This window comes from Saccostrea cucullata, unplaced genomic scaffold, assembly GCF_032062105.1.
Source record: "Saccostrea cucullata isolate Sc308-1 unplaced genomic scaffold, CSIRO_AGI_Scuc_v1 ctg363, whole genome shotgun sequence".
Classification (NCBI taxonomy): domain Eukaryota; kingdom Metazoa; phylum Mollusca; class Bivalvia; order Ostreida; family Ostreidae; genus Saccostrea; species Saccostrea cuccullata.
This window is the reverse complement of record NW_026927640.1, coordinates 151666-175000: the sequence shown is the minus strand read 5'-3', so window position 1 is coordinate 175000 and position 23335 is coordinate 151666. Positions and strand designations below refer to the sequence as shown.

The window sequence follows — 23335 nt, the reverse complement described above, 5'->3', positions numbered from 1 at the left end:
ATATATATTCTTTATGTTATTCAGTTGAGTAAAGTTTTTTTTTAATGAAAATTTTAAAATTCTTACATACAATTTTTGCCTTTCTCTTTTTCAACCAAATATTAAAATATCTTTATCCTATATACCAAATGACAACTAATGCGGTATTTTTTCTTTCTTTGTATGAATTTAAAAAATAAGAGAAAAAAAGATAGTTGATCAATATGAATTATAGGTAAAAGAAATGTTTCATAAAAGATGCATGGTCCTAACAATAATTATATGTATGTCGGATGTCTTTTTTTTGCTTGTCTATAGATATTCCTACTGTTAGCCCCCACCCCCACCACCCCATTCACCACCACCCCCACGACCGCCACCACTGAATTTGCTTCGTATAGCCTACGGACCTGAAATAAAAGTTCAATGTCAATTTTAGAGGTCAACAATCTCGAAATATTTAAATGTCTTACAGTTGCCAAACTTCTATACTATTCCGTCTATATACGGTTTAAAAGTGAATAAACACATGTATGTATAAATATGAATTGGCTATTTTGACAGGGACGGCCAGTATATTTTTTTTTTTTTTTGATTTGAACATATTTTATTGTAATATAATTACAAAGGGATTGAGCACAAGTACTGAATACTTATAACGCCCTATATATGCCAGTATATTTTATATGCTAATCATATTCGTTACCTTTATCGTTACTGTATTGTGTAATATTATCGTGGTTCTTTTATATATTCAATCTACAAATCACTTGTCATGTCAATTGACATATTATTACAGCAGCCATACGTTTATAACTATAATATCCACCACATTCCGCGAAAAAAAAACTTGAATCCGCGTATGCATTGTAACCTTTGTTAACTCATATTCTCCTAGCACCACAAAGAATTAAATCCGCCCCTGTCATGCTATACCGTAATGCTCTCATATGATTTACTTCGCCATAGTTAATAAACTCACATTTATAGTGGAGTGAAATTTTATTATACGTAGGTAATCAATGCCGCGGCGTATCTCGATTGTCTTCATTGTGAAATTACAATATTCTAATAATATCCCCTTCAAACACATTTTTTCAAAGCAAGCCTTACAAGCGTAAAAATATAAATGATAATTACAACGTTTACCTGTTATAGACACATCACCTGATACTTGCACACGCCTCCTTTGGAGGGAATGTCCGTCTTGGCCAACAATCTATTTATAACAAAATTTATAATCTGCTTTTTGATTGGCTGAGAGCATCGCGTGAAAATAAGCAGATTTTTTTAGTGTGATGTTCGGGTTTCTGTATCTCTTTTTATTTATCAGATTTCTACTGGCAGCGGGTAAGGACATGTTCATAGATTATCATTATTATTATTATTAAAGAAAATAATGCAACATACCTCTTTTTACTTCATTGATATTTACAAATATATTATGTTATCGTGAAAAATATTAATTCAACTTTTCAAACATTAATTAACAAGACTGACGTAATCGTGTTTTTATGGCGAACGCATGCTTTTAGTTAAAATTTAGACACGTGTGCATATTCTAAACAAGAAATAAATTGTAATTGACATTTTAAATTAGAATGTTTGAGGAAAACGGTTACAAATAAAGTACTTTTCCTCTTATTTAACAGTCGCATAGGACGAGAGAGGTGGGGAAGGGGCCTCTTTTCCGTTTTTGAAAAGTTGCTGCATATGTTCATTAATATTGTTAATGCAGTATGAAAATGTTCATTGACACCCCCTTAAAAGATTTTTTTGAAGCATAGTTGTGTATGTTGCATATTATTTTTGAAATTGTGTTTTGGAGTTTTTATTTTGTTAGTTAAGCCTTGTCGTGTTGCTTGTCAAAGTTTTTCAGTACTTATTAAGTAATTGTCAATAATTTTTCCGTACACCATCTTCCCTTTTGAAATGACTTCTACTAATTATCTTAAATGTTCTTGATAAATTTTTAAATAATCCAGGCTAATTCTACTTCCGTCTTCTATAGGTAACATACAGATATTGATCAAGGTCAATCGCCCTGACGAATTTGATTGCTGACCACGGACATATTTTGAATTGAGAAGTGTTCTTGATATACAAGTAATACTAGTTCCTAGAAAAGTACATGCAAGTTCTTTTTTTATCTTTCTACCGTTTTACCAGTTTCAAAAAAAGTGTTTACATACATATTAAAAACTTTAATACAAATAACTTAATTTGAACGATGACCCCAATGTATTAGGCTTGTAGAACGCTCAGCTTGGGGATCCCACTTTTTGTGCGTGTAGTACCGTATTTCCATGTGCCGTCAAAAGTGCTGTGCTCTACATGCAAGAGCCGGAGACGATTTTAATTTTTTTTTGGGGGGGGGGGGCATCGTCGCAAACCACGGCCAAAATGTACGCTCCTCTCCCATCTGGAGAGAGCTATATATGCGGACTCCGGACCGTGGCTTGAGACGATGGGGGGGGGGATTCTCCCACTTTTGAAAATTTTGCTACAGGCTTTTTTTTTTATGTCATTCAGTTTCTCTCATATTTCTCCTAACGCAGAGATCTCAATACTGCTTATTGAGGCCAAGTTGTAAAGCTAGAAATAATTTCTCGCAAATTTTAAAATTTTTGTCAACAGAATCTGCGAATGGCGCCTAGGAATTTTGTGGGGGAACCCACAAAAGATGAGTTGGGGTCCGTGGATATAGAGGAGGAGGTACCGACCACGGAGCCAGCAGTTCGCCCTCGCCAGAAACTGGTGTGGAGAAACGTTATCTTGATGTCAGTTTTACATTTAGCATCCCTGTATGCTCTTACACTAATCCCAAAGTCACACCCTTTAACTTGGGTCTGGGGTAAGTTTTTTTCCATCCCTCTGAGTTTCCTTAACTCTACTACTGACGACTACCAGATTCACTGACAGACTTTAGATTACAGTCGGACCGCCCTCTTTACCATAAAATATTCACGTTAATTTTGTCCTGTCAAATCATTTTTCAGCCCTCTTCTATTACGTGGTCTCGGGTCTTGGAATCACGGCTGGAGCACACCGCCTGTGGGCCCACAAGTCGTACAAAGCCAGGGCGCCGCTCCGCTGTCTCTTAGCACTCATGAATGCTGCAGCGCTGCAGGTTTGGTTGATTCATTAACAGTTTAAAGTTACCTTCAAATTTTGAAGAGATACATGTATACTTAGTAACTTGGTTGACTTTTTTTTACAGAACGACATACTAGACTGGTCACGTGACCACCGAGTCCATCACAAATACTCAGAAACAGATGCTGATCCACACAACGCCAAGAGAGGTTTCTTTTTCGCCCACATCGGCTGGTTGCTGGTTAGAAAACATCCCAATGTCATGGAGAAAGGGAAGGGGCTCGACTTCTCTGATCTTTATGCGGACAAAATTGTCATGTTTCAAAGAAGGTATAAACATTTAAGCTCTTGGCTATGTAATTATAAATTATCATTTTTGGTTGTTCTACATTGTTAGCAAATAATATTATTAAGGAATCACTGTCTAGTTAGGAGGGTATGTCAGGGCATCAACAATAGTGGGAAACAGCGTTATTCACATTTTTTATTTGTTGGTTTCTTAGGAAAAATAACCATACACAACATTATTCTTATCATGATAATTAGTTTCGTCGGAACAATTTGTGTGAGTCGCCGCTGACTACAGCATAACGGGCGAAGCCCGTTATGCTTAAAATATGCCATGTTTCCCACTATTGTTGATGTCCCTGAGATACCCTCCTATAACTAGACAGTGATTCCTTAAATAACTCGGGTATAAGTGAGATAAAGATCCTTGCTGAAACAACTGAACTATCGGACAGCATGTTGAGGTAAAATATGTCTGTCTTCTAGTGTGTTAGTTAATAACTTTAAAATTTGTATTCCAGATTCTACCGACCGCTGGTCCTGCTGATGTGTTTTGTAGTGCCGTCAGTTGTTCCATGGTATTTCTGGGGAGAATCTCTGTGGAATTCTTATTTCATCGCTGCCATTTTGCGTTACTGTGTTCTCTTAAATGCCACATGGTCTGTGAACAGTTTTGCCCATTTATGGGGCACAAGACCCTATGATAAGCGGATTAACCCAGCTGAGAATTTGGGTGTGATTCTGAGTGCAGTGGGTGAGGGCTTCCATAACTACCATCACACTTTTCCCAGTGACTATTCCACCAGCGAGTATGGCTGGCATCTAAATGTAACCACAGTGTTCATTAACTGTATGTATTACTTAGGACAGGCGTACGACATGAAGAAAACCCCTGCCAAAGTGGTTCAAATGAGAAAACTTCGAACAGGGGACGGAAGTTTCCAGGCAAATAATAGTAGCTTGGGTTTTTTTGAATAAAGAAAAATGTGGTGGTGTTTCGACGAAATCTGATTTTGTCTCTTATTTGAATGGAATACACTTATCTATTCAAGAATGCGACATGAGTACAGTGTACATGTATATTAAAACTAATTAATAACTATGTTCGAAATAAAATTAAATAATTGTAAACTGACATAAAATAATATAGACTCGCCTTTTGAAGTGCATCGTCGGATACGGTTGATCTCATCTTTAAGTAAGTGGGTTTTCGACGATGCTTGAAGTGATGGTCTGAGCAGTTCTTTAATATTTTTAAATTGATTTTAAAAAACAAGGCTCTGGAATTTCTGGGTCGGAGGGGGTGGGGGCAAAACCGAAGACAACGAGATCGATGGATTATAAATAGAGTCTATATAGAATCTTGCAATTACCCGGAAAGGTGTGTCGTTCAGAAACAGTGTTATATTTTTATATCTTAAAAAGTGATGTAGAATTTGCATTTTTAAAAAATGCATTTGCTATTATAATTTTGTAGCAGCTGTCGATCGAAGGTCTGGATAGGCTTAGAACGCGGCGATCCTAGATCAGCCAAGAGACACAGCTTGAAATCAGCTATTTCTGGAGAATATAATACGTATAATATGTATATTTTTCAAAGAAGCTACAAATTGATCGCTTTTATATATCTCCTTTAAAATTTGCTATTATATGAATAAAAAAGAAAGAAAATTGCTCCCACAAATTGATTTGATGACTCATCAAAACCAAGCAGTGGGCTTAAATAACGGTAATCGGAGTTTGGAATGAAAGTTCACTGTTCGAAATATAAATGCAGGACTTAAGCAGTTTAATATTTCAAAATGCAAACATATTAAACAACACTGAAAGATATTCAATATATGTTTTAATCTTTTTAAATTCGTCTTTTTTTTGTCCATTAATTGAAATTAAGCAAATAAACTCGGAGCATGCAGGGTATGAAAAGCAAGGGTGTTTGTTTTAAAATTGTGAAACTGGTCCCGAGGTCAGGGGTTCTTGTGTTGAAACGGGAATCTATTGAATTCAACATACAGTAAAAATGCATTATTACTGTGAAAATGTTCTTCTCGGTGCTTGTGTATAAAGCAGACAAGCTAAATGCAAAGTAATGATGAGCAAGGGTGTTTCTGCCTAAATTGTGTTATTAAAGGCTCACCGGTTAACCGGTCAGATTGCCATTCAAGTTAACCGATTACTCGATCGGAACGATGGCAATCGGTTAGAAAATCTGTAATCGATTAGTCGGAAAAAATAGAAAATATATAAAGTTGAACCTAATTTTGTAAAAATAAATCTTTGCGTATACGTCAGCGTTTTTACAAATCCAAGTCATATCTTAGGAATAACCTTAGGACAAATCTTAGGAAAGTTTCATTAACATGCCTGCTGGATGTAATTAAGCTTCTCCGGATGGAGATCACGGGGTTATTGGCCATTTTGTGTTTTGAAGTGTTAATTACTATGAAAACACCATGTTGTTTATATGAATGTTCCGTAGTTCATTAATGATAATTAAATCACCATTGAGAACTGCGAATTTAAAATATGTTTGTTTTGTGCAGTTTTCTATCGATAAATTACTGAAAAAAAACATTGAAAATTAAGTAATTCATTAATTTCAGACAGACTGAATTTTAATTATGTTGAAAACGCAGAATGTATGTATACGAATGTGAAATCTGCTTTAGAAAAATATCATTGATTACTCAGGTATGATTCGTGGTTTTCTTAATTTTTCCCTTTTTATATTGAAACTTAAATAAAATATATTTATTAAAGACACGAATCAAGAAAAAAAATGATTTAACACTTATATTTTTAGTCATTGTATGTATGAATGGAACTATTTAGGAAAAAAAATAATGTACATCAAGAAAATGCGTATTTTGATACGGTTAACCAATTAATCGGTCGGAACGTCTTGCGGTTAACCGATTAGCAATTCTGTATATTCGATTGCCATCCCTAATATATGTATATATATATATACATCATAAGGACGGATGTGTCAGATTACTTGTTCCTTCATCCTTAGCGTGGCTCTAATCTTTTCTTTATATAAATGCATTAAAATTATTAGGTACCTGACTACATGCATATACTGTATTAGACGCATGATGTCCAGAAATCAAGGCCCCGTCCTTGATACACAAGTCATTAAATTATATAGATCCATTGACTTTTACTCCTCGATCCTTCTTTAAGGAAAGTCCATGGTTATTTATATAAACATCCCTCATAGCTCAAAGTCTATGAATAGTTCTGAATCGATTGGATGAGAAGCCAGAACGTATTACATGAAAATAGGTGGACACATGACTATGTGTATTAAAGCATCTCCTTTCGTATCTTCCGAAAATCCGTGATAGTTGTGAACCCAGACACTGATTCGCTAAACAGGTAAGAAAAAATTAATGCCTTCGTGATTACTTTATAAATAAGTCTTTCTTTTACTAAAATGTCGAAAAGACAATCGATTTACTAAGGATCCTGGGATTGCGTGCATAATATGCCTAAGTGACGATTCCACATGCTTGTCAAACATTACTATAGATGATTATAATATCTAAAAGCTCAAAGGATACTATATGTGAATTGTGAAAGTATTCATTTTCTAAAAGAATTAATTAATTTTACTTGAACTGCGTAGTAGTGATTATTTTATATATTCAGAGCTATTGCGTACCAGGAAAAATATAAATGTAATTTGTATTCTGACGTGTTTACCAAGCTCATCGGTCATATGATTATAAACTATAGGAATTTATTTGTCATAATCGGATGTCTGAACTTAAACCCCGCGGGATCTGCATCCCTACACTTTAATCTGTATAGCCATCAGAAGAAGTGCATCTACATAATGTGTACTAAATACGCAGTACTTAGTGTCATCAGAAAAACCTTGTTTACGCACTTTTGTAAAATGTTTCTCCCATAAATTGTAACTATCTGATGCAGATGCATGTGCTTGGTACTTAGTCTGTTATACTAAATTTTTAATCGTCATGTTACAGCTAAACTATATCAGTTTAAGTTTAATGTACAGTTGCCTTGAAATTGACCATGTATACCAATTTATTATTATTTCAATTTCACAAATAATTAAAACCCAGAAAATATATACACACCTCGGATGTTAAAATTTATTATTTCAATTTCACAAATATAATTAAAACCCAGAAAATATATACCATATATACATGCACAATACAGTAAAACTCGGTTATAACGAAGTCACTGGGACCTGGAAAATTACTTCGCTATATCCGTAATTCGCTGTATCCGTATAAGGAATTCGTTAAATTTTGTGTAGCTGGGGGTCCAAGTTAACTTCGCTTTATCAATGAATTGGCAATATCCGTATTCGTACTAAACGAGTTTTACTGTAGTATCTTAGGAGGAAACCCACTTTTCACAAATAAAAAAAAAAAAAATTGAAATTGAGATCCCTCGACTACAAATTCATTTGTTTCGTTTCAAGATTAAACTATCTTTTCAACTCTATACAATTGTTTTAACTTTTTTATGATTTATTATTTTACATAGTATCTCCTAACAGCTAGTAACCAAAGACTTTCATTACTAATTTTACCATACCGAGAAATCTCTTTAAAAAGCTGATTGCTGTTTTTCATGCATGTTAAAATACATGCATACATTTTAAAGAATATGTAGTTATGTGTTGTATACTAAAATCCAAGACAAGAAATAGAATCCAGGATAATTAACTGATTTTAAGGGGGATGGGGATGAAGGAGGTAAAGCTTGATTTAATGGATTATAATTATTAATTGGTACATATGGGTTAAACTATATAAAAACGCATTACTTTCAAATCTTAATATACATGCAATATTCATATTTTCGTGCAAATAAATACAGACATATTTGGGGGATTATCTTCAGTAAAAGTCCTCCACTGAAAAGATGCTTCAAAAAACTGTTAATATGGAATATAAGTTATAAGTTATATAAGATAAAATATAACGGGTGACAATAAATGTGACTGCAGGCAATAACCTCTACCAATGCATTGTCTGTTCGTTTACTTTTTCTCTGTATATCATAGCAAGGCAGTAATAATAAATGATATGGAGATCATCAATTTAGCGTATAATAAGCTGTCAAGAAGACGTGATCGGGTTTAGTAAGAGTACATAACATGGTCACAACGGGTCAAGCGACGGCAGGTTGTTATACATGTATACCTGACCTGAAAAGCAAGGATGGAAGAAAATTGAGGAATCATATTTTTTAATAGGCTAAAATAAAAATGGAAGTAGGAAATTTTTCTATCTTGTGATTGGTTATTAAGAAAATGACTTTGATAAAAATCACTCTGATTCTACACAGTGTTCATAAGTACTCTGAAAATGATATTTTAAGAATGCCGAAGTTCTTATTGACAACATTTATGTGACCTTCTGAGACCAGGTATTCAATTAAACTGTTGGGATTCCTATGGGTACTAATTGTTCTCCTTAATTAGTTGATTTGTTTTTATATTTATGTGAAGCAAAATTTATTTTTTTTTATAAAAGTATGTTTATGAGAAAAAGAAAACACTTGTTGTCCCTCCAATTCGACACTTATATATATCAAAGATGTGCATGTATTATCAATTTACAATAGTTAATTATTCTTTCATTCAATCTTCGATTCGATATATCCCTTTGAACTTCATATTAAAGATCTTTCACATCTGTTTTATAAATGCAGACGTTTTACTAACTATAGACAAAAGGGTCAACTAAAAACTATATTCAATTTGTATGACAAACGACATAGTCGTTTAAATTCAGCATTTCGTAAATTCTATGGTCGTTATAATGACCTTGTTAGCAAATAGATTTTGGCTTGTTTCAAGTTAGGCTTTCTAAAATTGAATTGGACAACGAAAAGTTCCGTCTACTTGAGCAGTACTTATATAGGGCCTATGTTTGGTGTGACCGGTCAACAGGGACGCTTACTCCCCTAGACAACTCATCCGACTTCAGGAATTTCCAGTGGTCCGTGTAAATTTATATATACCCTAATCACAATTTTGAATTGTTTAATTAATTTTTTGAGATCGATCACTGTTCAAATCACTATCTTCAAATTTTCATGGAGATAATATGAGTCAAATCACTATATTAATTTCAATTTTTCCATTCTGGGACAGTCAGTAAATTTTATTAAAGGACAGCCCAAGGGACAAAACTAGAAAATGAGCGGGTAGAGTGTGAAAAGAGAAAGTTGCGAGAAGAAAGAATTTTAAAACTTTTTAGTTATCAACTACTTATAATCTGGTGGTGCATAAATTGAACCTCTTGCTATATGAATGGAATACATTGGGTTTATTTCGGACTCCTTTCTCCTCCCATTCTTTATTTTTCTTTTCATTTGATATTTCTTTAATTTCTCCATCCCTTTTCTGTCTCGCCACTTTTCTCTTGTATTGCCTTCTCGTTAATTTCTGGATAACTTGATCGAGTCCAGAGATTATTTTAGTCGTGAAAATATAGGGCCTAATACTTTTAGTTAAACCAGCTTTATGACTGATGTCATGACTTTGCTCATGTTTCTTGTGAAACAAAGATATATCTATGACGTATATAATAATTATGACGTCATATTTCTTGTAAGCATTGTTGATCGTAGTTTTAAAAATTTTATAGGTCTAGAATATGGCACCCAGGAATGCTATACAGACAGAGGAAGAATCGCCTAGAGGTGTTGTGGAAGATGTACTTCTTTCGGACGAAGAAACGGAAAAGCGCAAACATGTTCAGATTGTTTGGAGAAACGTCATTTTGATGGTCCTTTTGCACGGTAGTGCGCTGTACGCTTTGACGCTCATACCAAAATCACACCCTTTTACATGGCTCTGGAGTAAGTATATATTGTATATTAGTTAATAAGAAAATTCAATTACACTATTAGTCTTAAAATTTTCATCGACAATAGGAGATGTTCATACAATGCCACCAAACTTTACACAGACTTTGCCACCCACACAATGAAAAACAAGGAATGGAATATCTTGATACAGTGACAGGACAAGCGTTTTTTATGCCCCCATAATCAAAGATTCCGGGGTAATCCCCGCCATGTAATTGTTGTCCTGTCCGTCCGTTTGTCTATTTGTTCTCAAAAACTTCAACTTTGTTCATAACTTTTGAGCGGGTGGGTCTATGGCTTTCATGTACTCAAGAGCTACACAAATTCACAGATGTATTCCTTGTGACAAGACCTTTCTTTGAGTACTACCAAAATTGACCTCTGGACCTTGGAGTTTGACCCACGTTTACAAAAAAATATCACACCTTGACCTTGGTCATAACTTTTGAACAGTTGGTGACAGGGCGTTCATACGTCACCTGTATGTCTTCATTGTGACAAGACCTTTCAGTGGATATGGATATTTTTGACCTTGACCTTAGCGTTTGACCCACTTTTTAAAAACTTTATCTTTGTCCAGAACTTTTGAACAGTTAGAACAAGGGCTTTCATATTTCGCAGGTGTATACCTTGTGACAAATCCTTCCTTTGAGCACCAAATATTTTGACTTTAGACCTTTGGAATTTGACATGCATTTGAGAAAATTCAACCCTCGCCATAAACTGACATACTGGGACATCCGCGTTTCACAAACACATGTTTTGTTTTGTCATGCCCCCGTAAACGAAGTTTCAGGGGTATATACTTTTTGCCCTGTCCTTCTGTCTGTCTGTCTAGCTGCCTGTTTGTCCGCAAAAATTTTAAACTTGTCCAGATTTGGGGGTAATCCCCGTATGTAATTTTTGTCCCGTCCGTCTAGCTCTCTGTCCGAAAAAACTTAAACCTTGTTCTTAACTTTTGACTGGGTGGGACTGTTGCTTTCATATTTTACAGGTGTATTCCTTGTGACAATACCTTTCTTTGGGTATCATCAAATTTGACCTCTTAACCTTCACCTTGGAGTTTGACACACTTTTACACCAAAATTCCATTTTTTTACTTTGGTATTAAAAAACTTTTGAACGGTTAGTAGTGCTGGGACTTTCAAACTTCACATTTGTATTTTTTGTGGCAAGATCTTCCATTGGATACCAACAACTTTGATCTTAACCTTGGAGATTGACATACTTTTAAAAAAAAAAAATTAACCTTGGCAATAACTTTTGAACGGTAAGGGCTAGGACTTTCTTACTTCACGTTTGTAATCCTTGTGACAGGCCCTTGCATTGGATACCAACAACTCTAACCTTTTGACATTAACCTTGGAGTTTGACCTTCTTTTAAATAACTTTAACCATGGTGATACTTTTTGAACGGTAAGGGCTAAGGCTTTCATACATCACATATGTATTCTTTGTGACAAGACCTTCCATTGGATACCAACAACTTTAACCTTTTGACCTTGACCTTGGAGATTAACCTATTTTTTAAAAAAAAACCTTAACCTTGCCTAATATCTTTTGAACGGTAAGAGGAAGGGCTCCCATACTTCACATATGTAATCCTAGTGATAATTAAGGCCTTTCTTTGGAAACTAACAACATTGACCCTTTGACCTTGACCCTGGAGTTTGGCGTAACTTGATAAAAAATGTTAACCATGGTCATAACTTTTGAAAAGGCTTTGCTAAGGTTTTATAATTCACATTTGTATTTATTGTGAGAAGGTCTTTGGGTATCAACATGTTTCATTTGTATTTGAGAAAATCTTACCTTCGCTATGTTGCCATACGGGTGCATCAATGTTTCACAAACACATCTTTTTTTTTTTTTTTAAATATCCTTGATTTTGATAATTTATTATTATTTACATGTAAACAATCATTTTCAGGTTTTGTCTACTATTTGTTTGCTGCATTGGGAATAACTGCAGGGGCGCATCGTCTTTGGGCCCACAAGTCGTACAGAGCCCGGGGTCCACTCCGGTTTTTCTTGGCACTGATGAATGCTGCCGCTTTTCAGGTGAGTTACATGTTTTGTAAGATTTTCTCAATCAGAGAGCTACATTTCTGCAGCTAAGTTGGCATATATATAAGGAGAGGTAGAAGATGATGAAAGGACTGATGGATGATGGTAAATGTCGGTCCCTGAACAATACATGTAACAACTTAACAAGTCTATCTTCTCTCATTTATTTGGCACTTGCTCTATTTAAAGAGTCTTTTAATATTTTAGAACGACATTCTAGATTGGTCACGTGACCACCGAGTCCATCACAAATACTCAGAAACAGATGCTGATCCACACAACGCCAAGAGAGGTTTCTTTTTCGCCCACATTGGCTGGCTGCTGGTCAGAAAACATCCCAATGTCATGGAGAAAGGGAAGGGGCTCGACTTCTCTGATCTTTATGCGGACAAAATTGTCATGTTTCAAAGAAGGTACCTTTCTGTGGTTGTTTTTAAATAAATGATAAATGTAAACGCATTTAATTTTAACAGTTTAAAATACAGAAAGTACGTGTATTACTGTAAAATCATTATCATTTTTTTTTCAGATTCTACATTCCTCTGATGATTTTACTGTGTTTCGTCATACCAACAGTTGTTCCCTGGTATTTCTGGGGAGAATCTCTGTGGAACGCATATTTTCTTGCCGCCATTTTACGTTACTGTATAGGACTTAATGCCACGTGGTCTGTGAACAGTTTCGCCCATTTATGGGGCACAAGACCCTATGATAAGCAGATTAATCCAGCCGAGAATTTGGGTGTGATTCTGAGTGCAGCGGGTGAGGGCTTCCATAACTACCATCACACTTTTCCCAGTGACTATTCCACCAGCGAGTTCGGCTGGCATCTAAATATAACCACAGTTTTCATTAACTGTATGTATTACTTAGGACAGGCGTACAACATGAAGAAAACCCCTGACAAAGTGGTCCAAATGAGAAAACTTCGAACAGGGGACGGAAGTCCTTAACAAAAACTAAACCTTTTTTTAAATTTATTTTGACCGTAGACTTTTATTGTTTCTTTCGTTATTTTTGAGAAAACTGTAAAAGATGTGTTGTGATAATTCCAATGTGGAATGTTTTATGTTACAAACTGAGTATTTTGTTATACTTTTATGCCAGTGATTTTTTTTTTAAGTTTTGAGTTGGAAAAAAAATCAAACAATAAAAATAAATTCATGAAATAAAATCGATATAATCCAAAGCCAGTATTGTATCAATTCTCTGAACCACAGCCCTGGATCATCTTAAAGTCTGCATCAGGAGGTGTGAATTCTTGCCTGTTAACAGTTGTCCACTAAGAATGTAGAGTTCTTCTCCAGAACAATTGATCCAATTTCCAACCATGCAAGCTGCCACATACCGGTACATGTAATTTTCTTGGTAAATTGAATGTAAGTTGATGAAAATGAAGGAGCGATATATAGTTGCCTCCCTTTCAAAGTAGAATAATAAATGAAAAGCAAAATAAGATGGGGTCGCTCAAAATCTTTACAGGAACAACTATATATTTGATTTGGTTTGAATTTCTTCAAATCATTGCTCTAGGTTGAGGGTGTGGCCATAATACAACCTGAATATGATCCTCTGAGAGCGGATCGAGGATTTTTAGTGTTGATTAGATTGGAATCATATATGTATATAAGAACATTTATATAGAAATATATAAATGAAATCTGGAAAAATCTTCAGAACAGCAGGGACCTAGCACTTGGCACGGGATGCTTTATTCTCTGTGGCAACTGATTCCATCTCTGATGTTTTAAGAGGTCCGCGTTTGCTCTGCTCCCGATTTGTACGTTTTCAATGGACTTTTGACTTAGATCAATGTTCGTTAGACTTCCATATATATTTCATTAATCATATTGAAATGTATGCAAGCATATTATTAAGCAGTGTATATGAAATTTATGTTTGTTTAAATCAAGGCCCCGAGGATAGGGTTGGATCTTATAAATAGCGTTTCAAAGTTTAAACATTATTATGGAGATTCTAGAGGAAACTTAATAGTACTGTCTTCCCACAATTTTTTATTAAAATAGAAAATTTGGTGTTATGACTATTTACACCAAATTTTCTATTTTAATAAAAAATTATTGGAAGACAGTACAATTCTCTGTTATCTTTGGACTTTCAGTAAGGCGTGGTATTCTCAACGTTACATAACAAACATTTGAAATTTACACAGGTTTCACACACTGTTGAAAATATTATATATGGTATAGAAATTCGGGTGAATGTCAACGAGTGTAGCAAATATCCAATAACAGCGTCTAGTACGGCAAATAGGTGGGGCTTTTAAACGTCGTCTCATCGTTGTCAACAACATTTAAAGTTCCTGATATTATTAATATCTTAACCAATGAGAATCTATTCGCCATTTTAGAGACGCTAATTACGTAGCGCCGAGAATGCCACGCCTCACTGAAAGTCCAAGGATGACAGAGAATTGTACTAATAATAATCTCAAGAGTAGCTGGTTGTGTATCATGCGCTCCCCAGTTGTGTAGTTCAGTTTCTTTTCAAATCATTGAACCCCCCCCACCCCCCACCCCCCCACCCCCGAATTAGAGTGGAACTAATAAATCAGCATTATCAAGAATTTTAAAGATTTACATAATGAAAATATACAGGAATATAAATCTTTTTCAGCAGGCCAACATGTTCTATAAAAATTGCAACATCACTAAATGTTGGGCGAGTTTGGTTACGTCCAGACCTCTTGAGGTAAGCATGGTTAAGATGATGCTTCAGTAAGAAAGTGGAATTTTTTTTCATTTAAATAGAGAGGTGGATTTGTGTGCTATGGGCCAAAAGATTGTTGTTTTCTCGTTCATCTCATTAAATTTGTTCCCAGTTTAATGTGACTTCTTTGCTCTTATAATATAGTCTATAATATTCACATATTTGGTAGCTGGGCGCTCTCAATTCACGCATAATCTCTAATTTGTTGGACAAGTCTAGTGTATAGTTTTGACCAATGTGTTTGTGAAACACTGATGCCCCCGTATGACAACATAGCGAAGCTTAAATTTTCACAAATGAAATACAAATCAAACATGTTGATGTCCAAAGTAATGCTTTCTCACAACAAATACAAAAAATATAGCACCACCCTTGCAAAAGTTATGGCCAAGGCATTTTTAAAACGTAGGTCAAACTCTGGGGTCAAGGTCAAAGGGTAAAAGTTGTTGGTTTCTAAAGATAGGCCTTGTCACAGAGATTACATATGGGAAGTATGAAAGCCGTAGCCCTAACCATTCAAAAGTTATTGCCAAGGTTAAAATTAAAGTTATTTTTTTTTTAAGTAGGGAAGACTCCAGGGTCAATGTCAAAGGGTCAAGCTAGTTGGTGGTATCCAGTGAAAGGTCTTTTCACAAAGATTACATATGTGAAAAAATGAAAGTCCTAGCCCTTACCGTTCAAAAGTTAAAGCAAATGTTACAAAGTGTGTCAAACTCCAAGGTTAAGGGGGATGTACGGCCACCTTTAGTGCAGCGAGAACAAAATGTAAACATTTCTTCAAATGGCTAAAGTACATTATATTTTGATCAAATTTTAAGTCTTTATGATAAAGATACAATAAATATGCATAACTGAATGCATGTTGTGCATATATAATCTATACTTTTGCAGAAAAATGCTTTTGATATGCTCCTTAGAACTGCGCAGCTACAGAATTTAGCAGAGCCTTAAAAAATCCAAAAAAATACGCAAACTGTGCATTAATGTTCTCTCTACAACCATTTGTTGAGAAAATGCCTAAATTTTGCACTTTTAAATGATAATTTCAAGTTCAAAACAAGGTATCGTTGTCTTCAAAAAGAGTGTAAAGAACAATGAAAGTAGTTCATTGATAGCAGCACGTGGTCTATTTTTAGCACAGAATTTTGTTTTCCAGACCTCTTCTTAATATGGAGGGACATAACCATCTTTAAACGTAAAAGAGAATTAGAGTTGCAAAATGTTTCAAATAATATGAACACTTTTAAAAGAGGAAATGTGTTATAGTGTGGCTTGAAGTAATTTATTTACTATTATTATCGAACAGTTGTTAAATAGTGTACGTATTGATATAAACTCTTTGATTCCAGGTAAGATAAAAAGAGCACCATCAAAGTTAAAAATTAAGAGTTTGTAAGTTTGCCACAGATAACTTAATATAATATCTATCAAAAGTTTAATTATCACCAATGAAACACAAAGAAATTAAACACATAAAATCGATATGAATGACCTTGTGTTAGTACCTACTAGTACGAGGGGTGATCAAAAAGTTCTCGAACTATCTCTTTATCTACAAAACCACAATTTAGATTAGAAACAAATTTGGGGCACACACAAGTTCTATAAATAGCATATGCTGAATAAAGTTTTGCTCACAATGTGAAAATGACGTCATTATGCAGGTACTTGTGACGAAAAATGGTTGTCTCAGTGGAACTCGTTCAACAAACGACTAAAATATTTATGGAATATCTTAAAAATGCCTCTTAAGTAGCGTATAAGAATTTGTTCATAGTTTATTAAGACAAATGACTTCCTAATAATTCAATCAATGATTGGATTGATCGTTTTAGTGAAGGAAGGCAGATGGTTGAATATGATACTTGTTATGTTGCCCGGTGAAAGCAAGTTTGAAAAAGGGTGTGTTTTTAATTAAGTAATAAGCTATCAAAGATCTCCAATTTACACTTTGAAAAATACTTGAATATTTCAACAATAATATAACTATCAAATACCTAAGATATCGTTTACTTTTTGATCACCCCCCCCCCCCCCCCCCATTACTCTGTCAAATAAACATTTACAATTTTTATTACAGCGGAGCAACATTTGAAAAGGAATAAAATCATTCAGAGTGGGTTAGGAGATTTAATGAATAAAAAACTTTTTTTCTATTTGCCCATTTTGTCAAAATTACAATTTTACAGAGAAAAGAAAAAAAAATCAACATAATTAAATATTTTATATTATCTTTAAAATGACGTTTGGTGGTCCTCTCAACTCTGGGAAAAATTATTGGGTCCGTATTTATAGGTGAGAAAAAAAATTCCTTAAAATTTAAACATATTTATTGACGGAAGAAAAAAAATCGTGTAATTGGATGTAAAATAAAATTTAGTCGGGCCATTTCTAGGCAGAAGATCGGGAGAGAGGGCAACCAAATATTTTTATAACAAATGGTCTTATAAGGCTAGTACAATGTTCCATCACATACTTAGTAATGCAAAATTTTTTAATCTTTGGCACTATTTTGAAAAAAGAACACAAGGCTTTTCGAGGGGGGGGGGGTAGCCTCTCATTTTTTTTGCGATGATAGACATAGCATATGCAATGGACCTTTCTTTACATTGTGCTTGCTTCTAAATTTCAAAGAAACAACTCAATATATTTTATCATGCTTCGTATGTTCAATGAGCGAGAGCTTACAACGTTGTCAACATAATGAGACATGATGCGTTTTTATGTCCAAACATTATTCCATACAATGTGTGGGTCATTGCAAACAATAAAGCTATTTATGTGAGGTGCCTGAAGGAAATCCTATAACTGCCTATTTTTTCTATCTAACTGCTAAACAAAATAGACATATATGTATCAACTTTTCGAATGTAAGACATGTAATTACAATTTGTTTTTCATGCAACGCATATTGTTTAACATTTTCAAATTAAATGCTAAGCATCCTCCTTGCAGTGCCCCATTTCAAAATAACTTCTATCGCCACAGGAAAAAGACCTGACGTAAACACATATGTTTAGGACATTTTTTATCTTTTTTCTTGAGTTTTAAAGAAACCAACAAATTATCAAGACTTGTTCCATGAAAAACTAGTGCTAATTGTAACGGGGACCGTTACAGATGTTCCCCAAACGCTCCCCAACTCCCTTTTGGTGCCATATTCCCTGTAAGCTTCATTAAATAAGACAACCTCTATGCATCTGAGATTTTAACAACATTAACAAAGAAGTGTACAAAAATCATTTAAACTTTAGCATTGCACGCGTGCACATGTGAATGCATTTGCGTCATGACCATATCATCTTGTCTACACAATCTATGTTTTTAATATACTGAATATTAAAGTATTTAATCCAAAATTATTTTAAAAAATACGCTCATTCAAGTGTATGTTTAATTTTACTCATTTCACGTGCACGCACGTGCATACATGAGCATGGTAACCATACCTTCTTGTAGAAGTCCATTACATCTATCTATGTTCTAAATTCCACCCCGTTTGGGTGAAAACTAAGGGAGTTATAGCTGTTTAAAGTTTCAGCCAATCAGATTGCAGCACATGTACACGCACGTGTATGCATGTGCATGGTGACCATACCTACTTGTAGAAGTCCATTATATCTATCTATGTTCCAAATCCCATCCTGTTTGGTTGAAAACCAAGGGAGTTATAGCTGTTTAAAGTTTCAGCCAATCAGATTGCAGCGCACGTGCATGCACGTGTTTTCATGATAATTGCTTTATTTCATGTTGTAGGATATCCTAATGCATGGCTATGTTCAAAATTTCAAAGGATTTCGTCAAAAAACAAGAAAGATATTGAGACTTTAGTTGCAGCCAATCAGAGCGAAGTGCACGTGCATGCGCGTGAGATCTTGCTATTTTCACCATGTCGTCATGTCTATACTACAAATATATCCTCACATTATGAGTTTCAAAGCATTTCATTTAAAGATAGAACAGTTGTGGCTATATCTATTATATTGGTTATTTCACGTGTTGCACGTGCACGCTCTTGCAAGCACGTGCGCGCAAAATGACCTTGATTCCGCAAATCTACATAACATGTCTACTAACCCTAAAAAGGTTTTACCTACATCGGACGAACAGTTTACAAGATCATTCCCGGACAAAAAAGTTCCAGGAAGAAGAAGAAAAATAATAATAATAACTAGAAAAGAAACTCGTTGCGAGCAACGAGAGGTCTTCCGTCCGATTCAGAAAAAAAAACGACGTAAAATCAAACTGAAAAAGGGATTTTAAAAATCGGAAACACGGGGGATCGAACCCAGGTCGTCAGCGTGAAAATCCATTGCGGTACCCAATACACCTTTGGGAACCCGCTTCAAATTTAAGATTCGAATATCGCGAGATTGCTTTTTTTGATTCTAACATACTTTACATTTATTTTAAAATGAGAGCTAGCTTGCCAAACTTTGCTCAAGATGATCACATCGGACTTTGTTACTTGAGTTTTAACAGTAATTTTTAGAATAGATATTCTTTTAGTGATGAACAGATGATACTGTTTTCTTTCCTTTTTTCGAAATGCATTCAACTTTTTATTCCACGCAGCTCCATATACAGACATGCCAATTTTATATATTTCTACACTATTGTCGCCATTTGTCTACTACTTAAGTCGGATCACGATACATTATTTCGTGCCAAACGTCACAAGTAGTTCTAAACCCTATTCCTTTGAAATGTTTGATCTATATGATGGATTTGATAGTGTAACGTGCGGGACCCGAGCGATCTACTTGAGATCGTACTTGGAATGCCCAAGTCTTATAAAGACAAGTAAGAGTGCAAAATATACAGACAAAATGCAATATATACAAATACGGACGACACTTGCCTAGTATCAAGTTGAAGCAATATATACAAATATAAAGGACACTTGCCTAGTGTATGATTAACAATATGTACAGACACCCCTTCCACTTGGCTATACGAACGCCACTTGCCACTTGGCTATACCAATGCCGATTGCAACTTACATTGTAGCTATACAAACGCCAATTGCAACTTGGCTAAACAAATGCCACTTGGTAATACCATAACCCCTTGATTATCTATATACCAATTCGTATGAACCTGTCAACTGGCTCGACACGTTCAATGTTAACTATATCTGCTACACTAATTGCTTTCACAGTAGTAATAATTAACCGTTTGACTTACAATTGTCACTTGACAAAACTTCTACCAACAACTTGGTTTCAAATGTATGACACCGACAACACTGACCATCTGCCTACTAATATGATCTTTATGTCAATGATTATAAGTGCCAGAATACGTTTCCGTAAATTTCCGAGCATACTTTGCTCATCTTAACCAAAGATATGTTTTTGTTGTATTTTTATTTATAAAACATTCTTTCTTGTAAAATCATTCAATCAAATACCTGTTAATTACATTATTTACAATTATTTATTGATTAAAGCAATGTAGCAAAAGGGCAATAACTCTAAACCGTTTCAATAGCTTCAATGAAAATTAGAAATGTATGTTCTTATAACCGGAATTTGAGCATTAGAAAATATATTTATCACATTATACAAAAATAATATCGTATACGGCCAAGTAACACCAAAGCTGTGAATTCTGTAAGATTTTCCACGAATTATGTATCCTGTTTTGCCCCAAAGTGGAGTTACACGTTCATGAAAGGACTGGAATGTTTCACTGAAAAAAAAATCACTCGCCCTCCGACGGTCAAGGAATCTGATACTATTTATGTTAAAAAACTTACATTTATTACATGAATATTCATATATCCTTTAATAAACAATCTTTAAAAAAAATGTTTTTCTTATTTTTGTCTTTTCTATTCATTTAATATGTCACAAGCCTGCGTGGAAAAATAAACAGAAGTCAAGTAATATTTCAGAAACAGTGAATATCAAGTCAGGCAAGTTTCTTGAAAAGCTATTACTTATAACCATGGTTTAGGATAATTTTCCCTGGTGCAAAACAAAAAAATGTTGTCATCGTATTTCCACTTGTAGTCATGTTGTATTCTACTTTGAGATGCAGACAAAAGCAATTTCAATAGATGTTTGAGGAAACCTCATATATTAAAACTATACTCAATGTAACGTAATTGCGATGTAGCAATCCAAAGAATCCATTACATTTCATAAATCTTTTGGTAGAAGTTTCGTTCATCTAAACGCTCAGCTGACCTTCTAGAACCCGATTTGCTTAATGGCGGAGTTTACGGAGACGCTCCGCCATCTTGGACACGCTTCAGATTTTTAAATGCGAATATCTAGTGTGTGGATTGATCGATTCTAAAATAAATTATATATTTGGCCTTTCCAGTAGGGTCTCCATTCACAATAATTATACCAAAGAAAAATATTGAAAAACAAAAAAAGTTGAAAAAGTGCACATTTTGAATTCACTTCCTGTAGCGACAGGAAGTACTGACGACACAAACGAAGGCAAAATTGCACATCTATAACTCATGGTCTATCATCTCTAACAAGTCTCCAGATAATATCTTGAGCCATTTTCGAGAACATTCGAAGACAAAATTGCATTTTAAAATCAGGAAATTGCCCATAACTTGGCACTGGTAGCGAATTTTCCAACAAACGGAATTTTATATAAAATTCATATAGTGACCTTTTATTCCTGAAATTTTCATTAAAATCTACTGAATAGTTTACGAGAAATCGCCTGCACAAAGTTTTGTCTAAAAAAAAAAGAATAATAATAATAACTAGAAAAGAAACTCGTTGCGAGCAACGAGAGGTCTTCCGTCTGATTCTGAAAAACCCCCGCAAAATCGAGCTGAAAAAAGTGATCAAACTTCTTATGTAAATAAATGGGATTAACCCGAATTGCCAGCGTGAAAATGCAATGCGCTTACTATTACGCTATTGGGACCACAGCTCTAAATGTATTTGTATATACTTCTGAATAATGAAAGGTGAATCACTATTCATAATTTTGCGTCAAACGCCACGAATAAATCTTTGCACCTTTTTTTGGAATGTTCCATTTAATAGATGTGATAGCTTCAATGGAAAGAAAAGAAGAACGTTCTTATAGCTGAAATATCAAGGTGAAGACAGTATAATTAACACATTTTACAAAATTCATATTGTATATAAGCAAGTAACACTAAAGCAGTGAAACAGTTATGCATTTTTAACTTTTTAAAATTTTCTGTTTTTCCCCTAAGTGAACTATCCCGGTTGGCTAAGCTTTCATGAAAAGGTTGAAATGTTTTGCCGTAAAACATGTGTCGCCCGAAGACAGTGAATCAATGAATCGGATACCATTTATGCTGAATAACTTGAATCAGATCTTTGAGACAAGAATGTTAATATAAACTTCAATTAGCGATCTTTTAAAAAATTGTTATCTTATTTTGTCTTTTCTATTATTTTCATATGACACAAGTGTGCATGGGAAAAAGAGATTGTAATTTTTATACATACTATATTCATTGATATTGTTTCTAGAAAAACTATTACTTATAACTATGATTTAATATCTGTTTTCACGTGTGGCAAATCAGAAGGTACCGGTTTTAGGTATCGAATTTCATTTTCACATTTAGTCTTTTCTTTTTCTACTTTGAGAACCTGCCAAAACCAATTATAGAAGACGTTTAAGAAGAACATAGTTCGACACAAAATTGCAACGTAACTACGACGTGACAATCCAAGTATTCCTTTACATTTTATTTTTCCTTGTCTTTCGTTCAAGCAAACGCTCGGCTGACTCCGTAAACCCCTATTGCGAAATGTCGGAGTTGACAGAGACAGCCGCCATCTTGGACCCGCTTCAGATTTTTAAATGCTAATATCTAGAGTTTCGATTTATCAATATTCAAACAAATTATATAGTGAGCCTTATAAGAAAGGTTTCTATTAACATATCAAAAATGAATGAAAAATATTGAAAAACAAAAAAAAATTAGAAAATACGATTTTTTAAATTTGCATATCGTAACGAGCGGAAGTATTGACGACGCACGAAAAGGTAATTCTGCAAACCAGAAAGTCACGAACTATCGTCTCCAATAAGTCTCCAGTTCATTTCTTTAGTCATTTTCGATAAAAAGGGGCGACAAAATTGCATTTTAAAATCAGGAAATTGTCCATAACTTGGCACCGGAAGCGAGTTTTCCAAAAATCGGAATTTTATATAAAATTCATATAATGACGCATAATTCCTGAAAATTTCATTGAAAACCGCTGAATAGTTCTCGAGAAATCGCCTGCACAAAATTTTGGTCAAAAAAAGAATAATAATAAGAAACAGTAGAATCACTATAAGGTCTTCC

The 23335-nt window shown here is 34.5% G+C and overlaps 3 protein-coding genes across 5 annotated transcripts in view; 2 read left to right on the top strand and 1 right to left on the bottom strand.

Annotated features, from left to right (window-relative positions):
- The window catches only part of LOC134275083 (spermine oxidase-like), a 4832-nt gene extending 3609 nt beyond the window's left edge, over positions 1–1223 (bottom strand). The window contains exon 1 of one of the 2 annotated variants that reach the window (XM_062757324.1): positions 1123–1223. The gene's annotated coding sequence lies outside the window, so the exon portion shown is untranslated. The remainder of the gene's footprint in view (positions 1–1122) is intronic. The other variant, XM_062757323.1, reaches the window with a different exon arrangement.
- Positions 1224–2616: 1393 nt separating this feature from the next.
- LOC134275081 (stearoyl-CoA desaturase-like) lies at positions 2617–13483 on the top strand. The gene is made up of 5 exons (XM_062757320.1): positions 2617–2833; positions 2979–3109; positions 3200–3405; positions 3885–4300; positions 13241–13483. Exons 1-5 carry the CDS (start codon positions 2626–2628, stop codon positions 13255–13257), a joined length of 978 nt encoding a protein of 325 aa, XP_062613304.1. The 5' UTR covers positions 2617–2625; the 3' UTR covers positions 13258–13483.
- Positions 6588–13483, top strand: LOC134275082 (acyl-CoA desaturase-like). 2 transcript variants are annotated; one of them, XM_062757321.1, is made up of 5 exons: positions 6588–6744; positions 10005–10218; positions 12158–12288; positions 12502–12707; positions 12824–13483. In XM_062757321.1, exons 2-5 carry the CDS (start codon positions 10014–10016, stop codon positions 13245–13247), a joined length of 966 nt encoding a protein of 321 aa, XP_062613305.1. In that variant the 5' UTR covers positions 6588–6744; positions 10005–10013; the 3' UTR covers positions 13248–13483. The 2 variants fall into 2 exon arrangements, with proteins under 2 accessions (XP_062613305.1, XP_062613306.1); XM_062757322.1 differs by lacking the exon at positions 6588–6744 and adding an exon at positions 9539–9561.
- Positions 13484–23335: the final 9852 nt, after the last annotated feature.

Excerpts from the sequence above, each read along its gene's own strand:
- LOC134275081 (XM_062757320.1), top strand. The coding sequence starts at position 2,626 with ATGGCGCCTAGGAATTTTGTGGGGGAACCCACAAAAGATGAGTTGGGG. Across the intron at positions 2,834-2,978 it reads CCCTTTAACTTGGGTCTGGG|CCCTCTTCTATTACGTGGTC; the intron begins GTAAGTTTTTTT and ends ATCATTTTTCAG. Across the intron at positions 3,110-3,199 it reads TGAATGCTGCAGCGCTGCAG|AACGACATACTAGACTGGTC; the intron begins GTTTGGTTGATT and ends TTTTTTTTACAG.
- LOC134275082 (XM_062757321.1), top strand. The coding sequence starts at position 10,014 with ATGGCACCCAGGAATGCTATACAGACAGAGGAAGAATCGCCTAGAGGT. Across the intron at positions 10,219-12,157 it reads CCCTTTTACATGGCTCTGGA|GTTTTGTCTACTATTTGTTT; the intron begins GTAAGTATATAT and ends AATCATTTTCAG. Across the intron at positions 12,708-12,823 it reads ATTGTCATGTTTCAAAGAAG|ATTCTACATTCCTCTGATGA; the intron begins GTACCTTTCTGT and ends TTTTTTTTTCAG.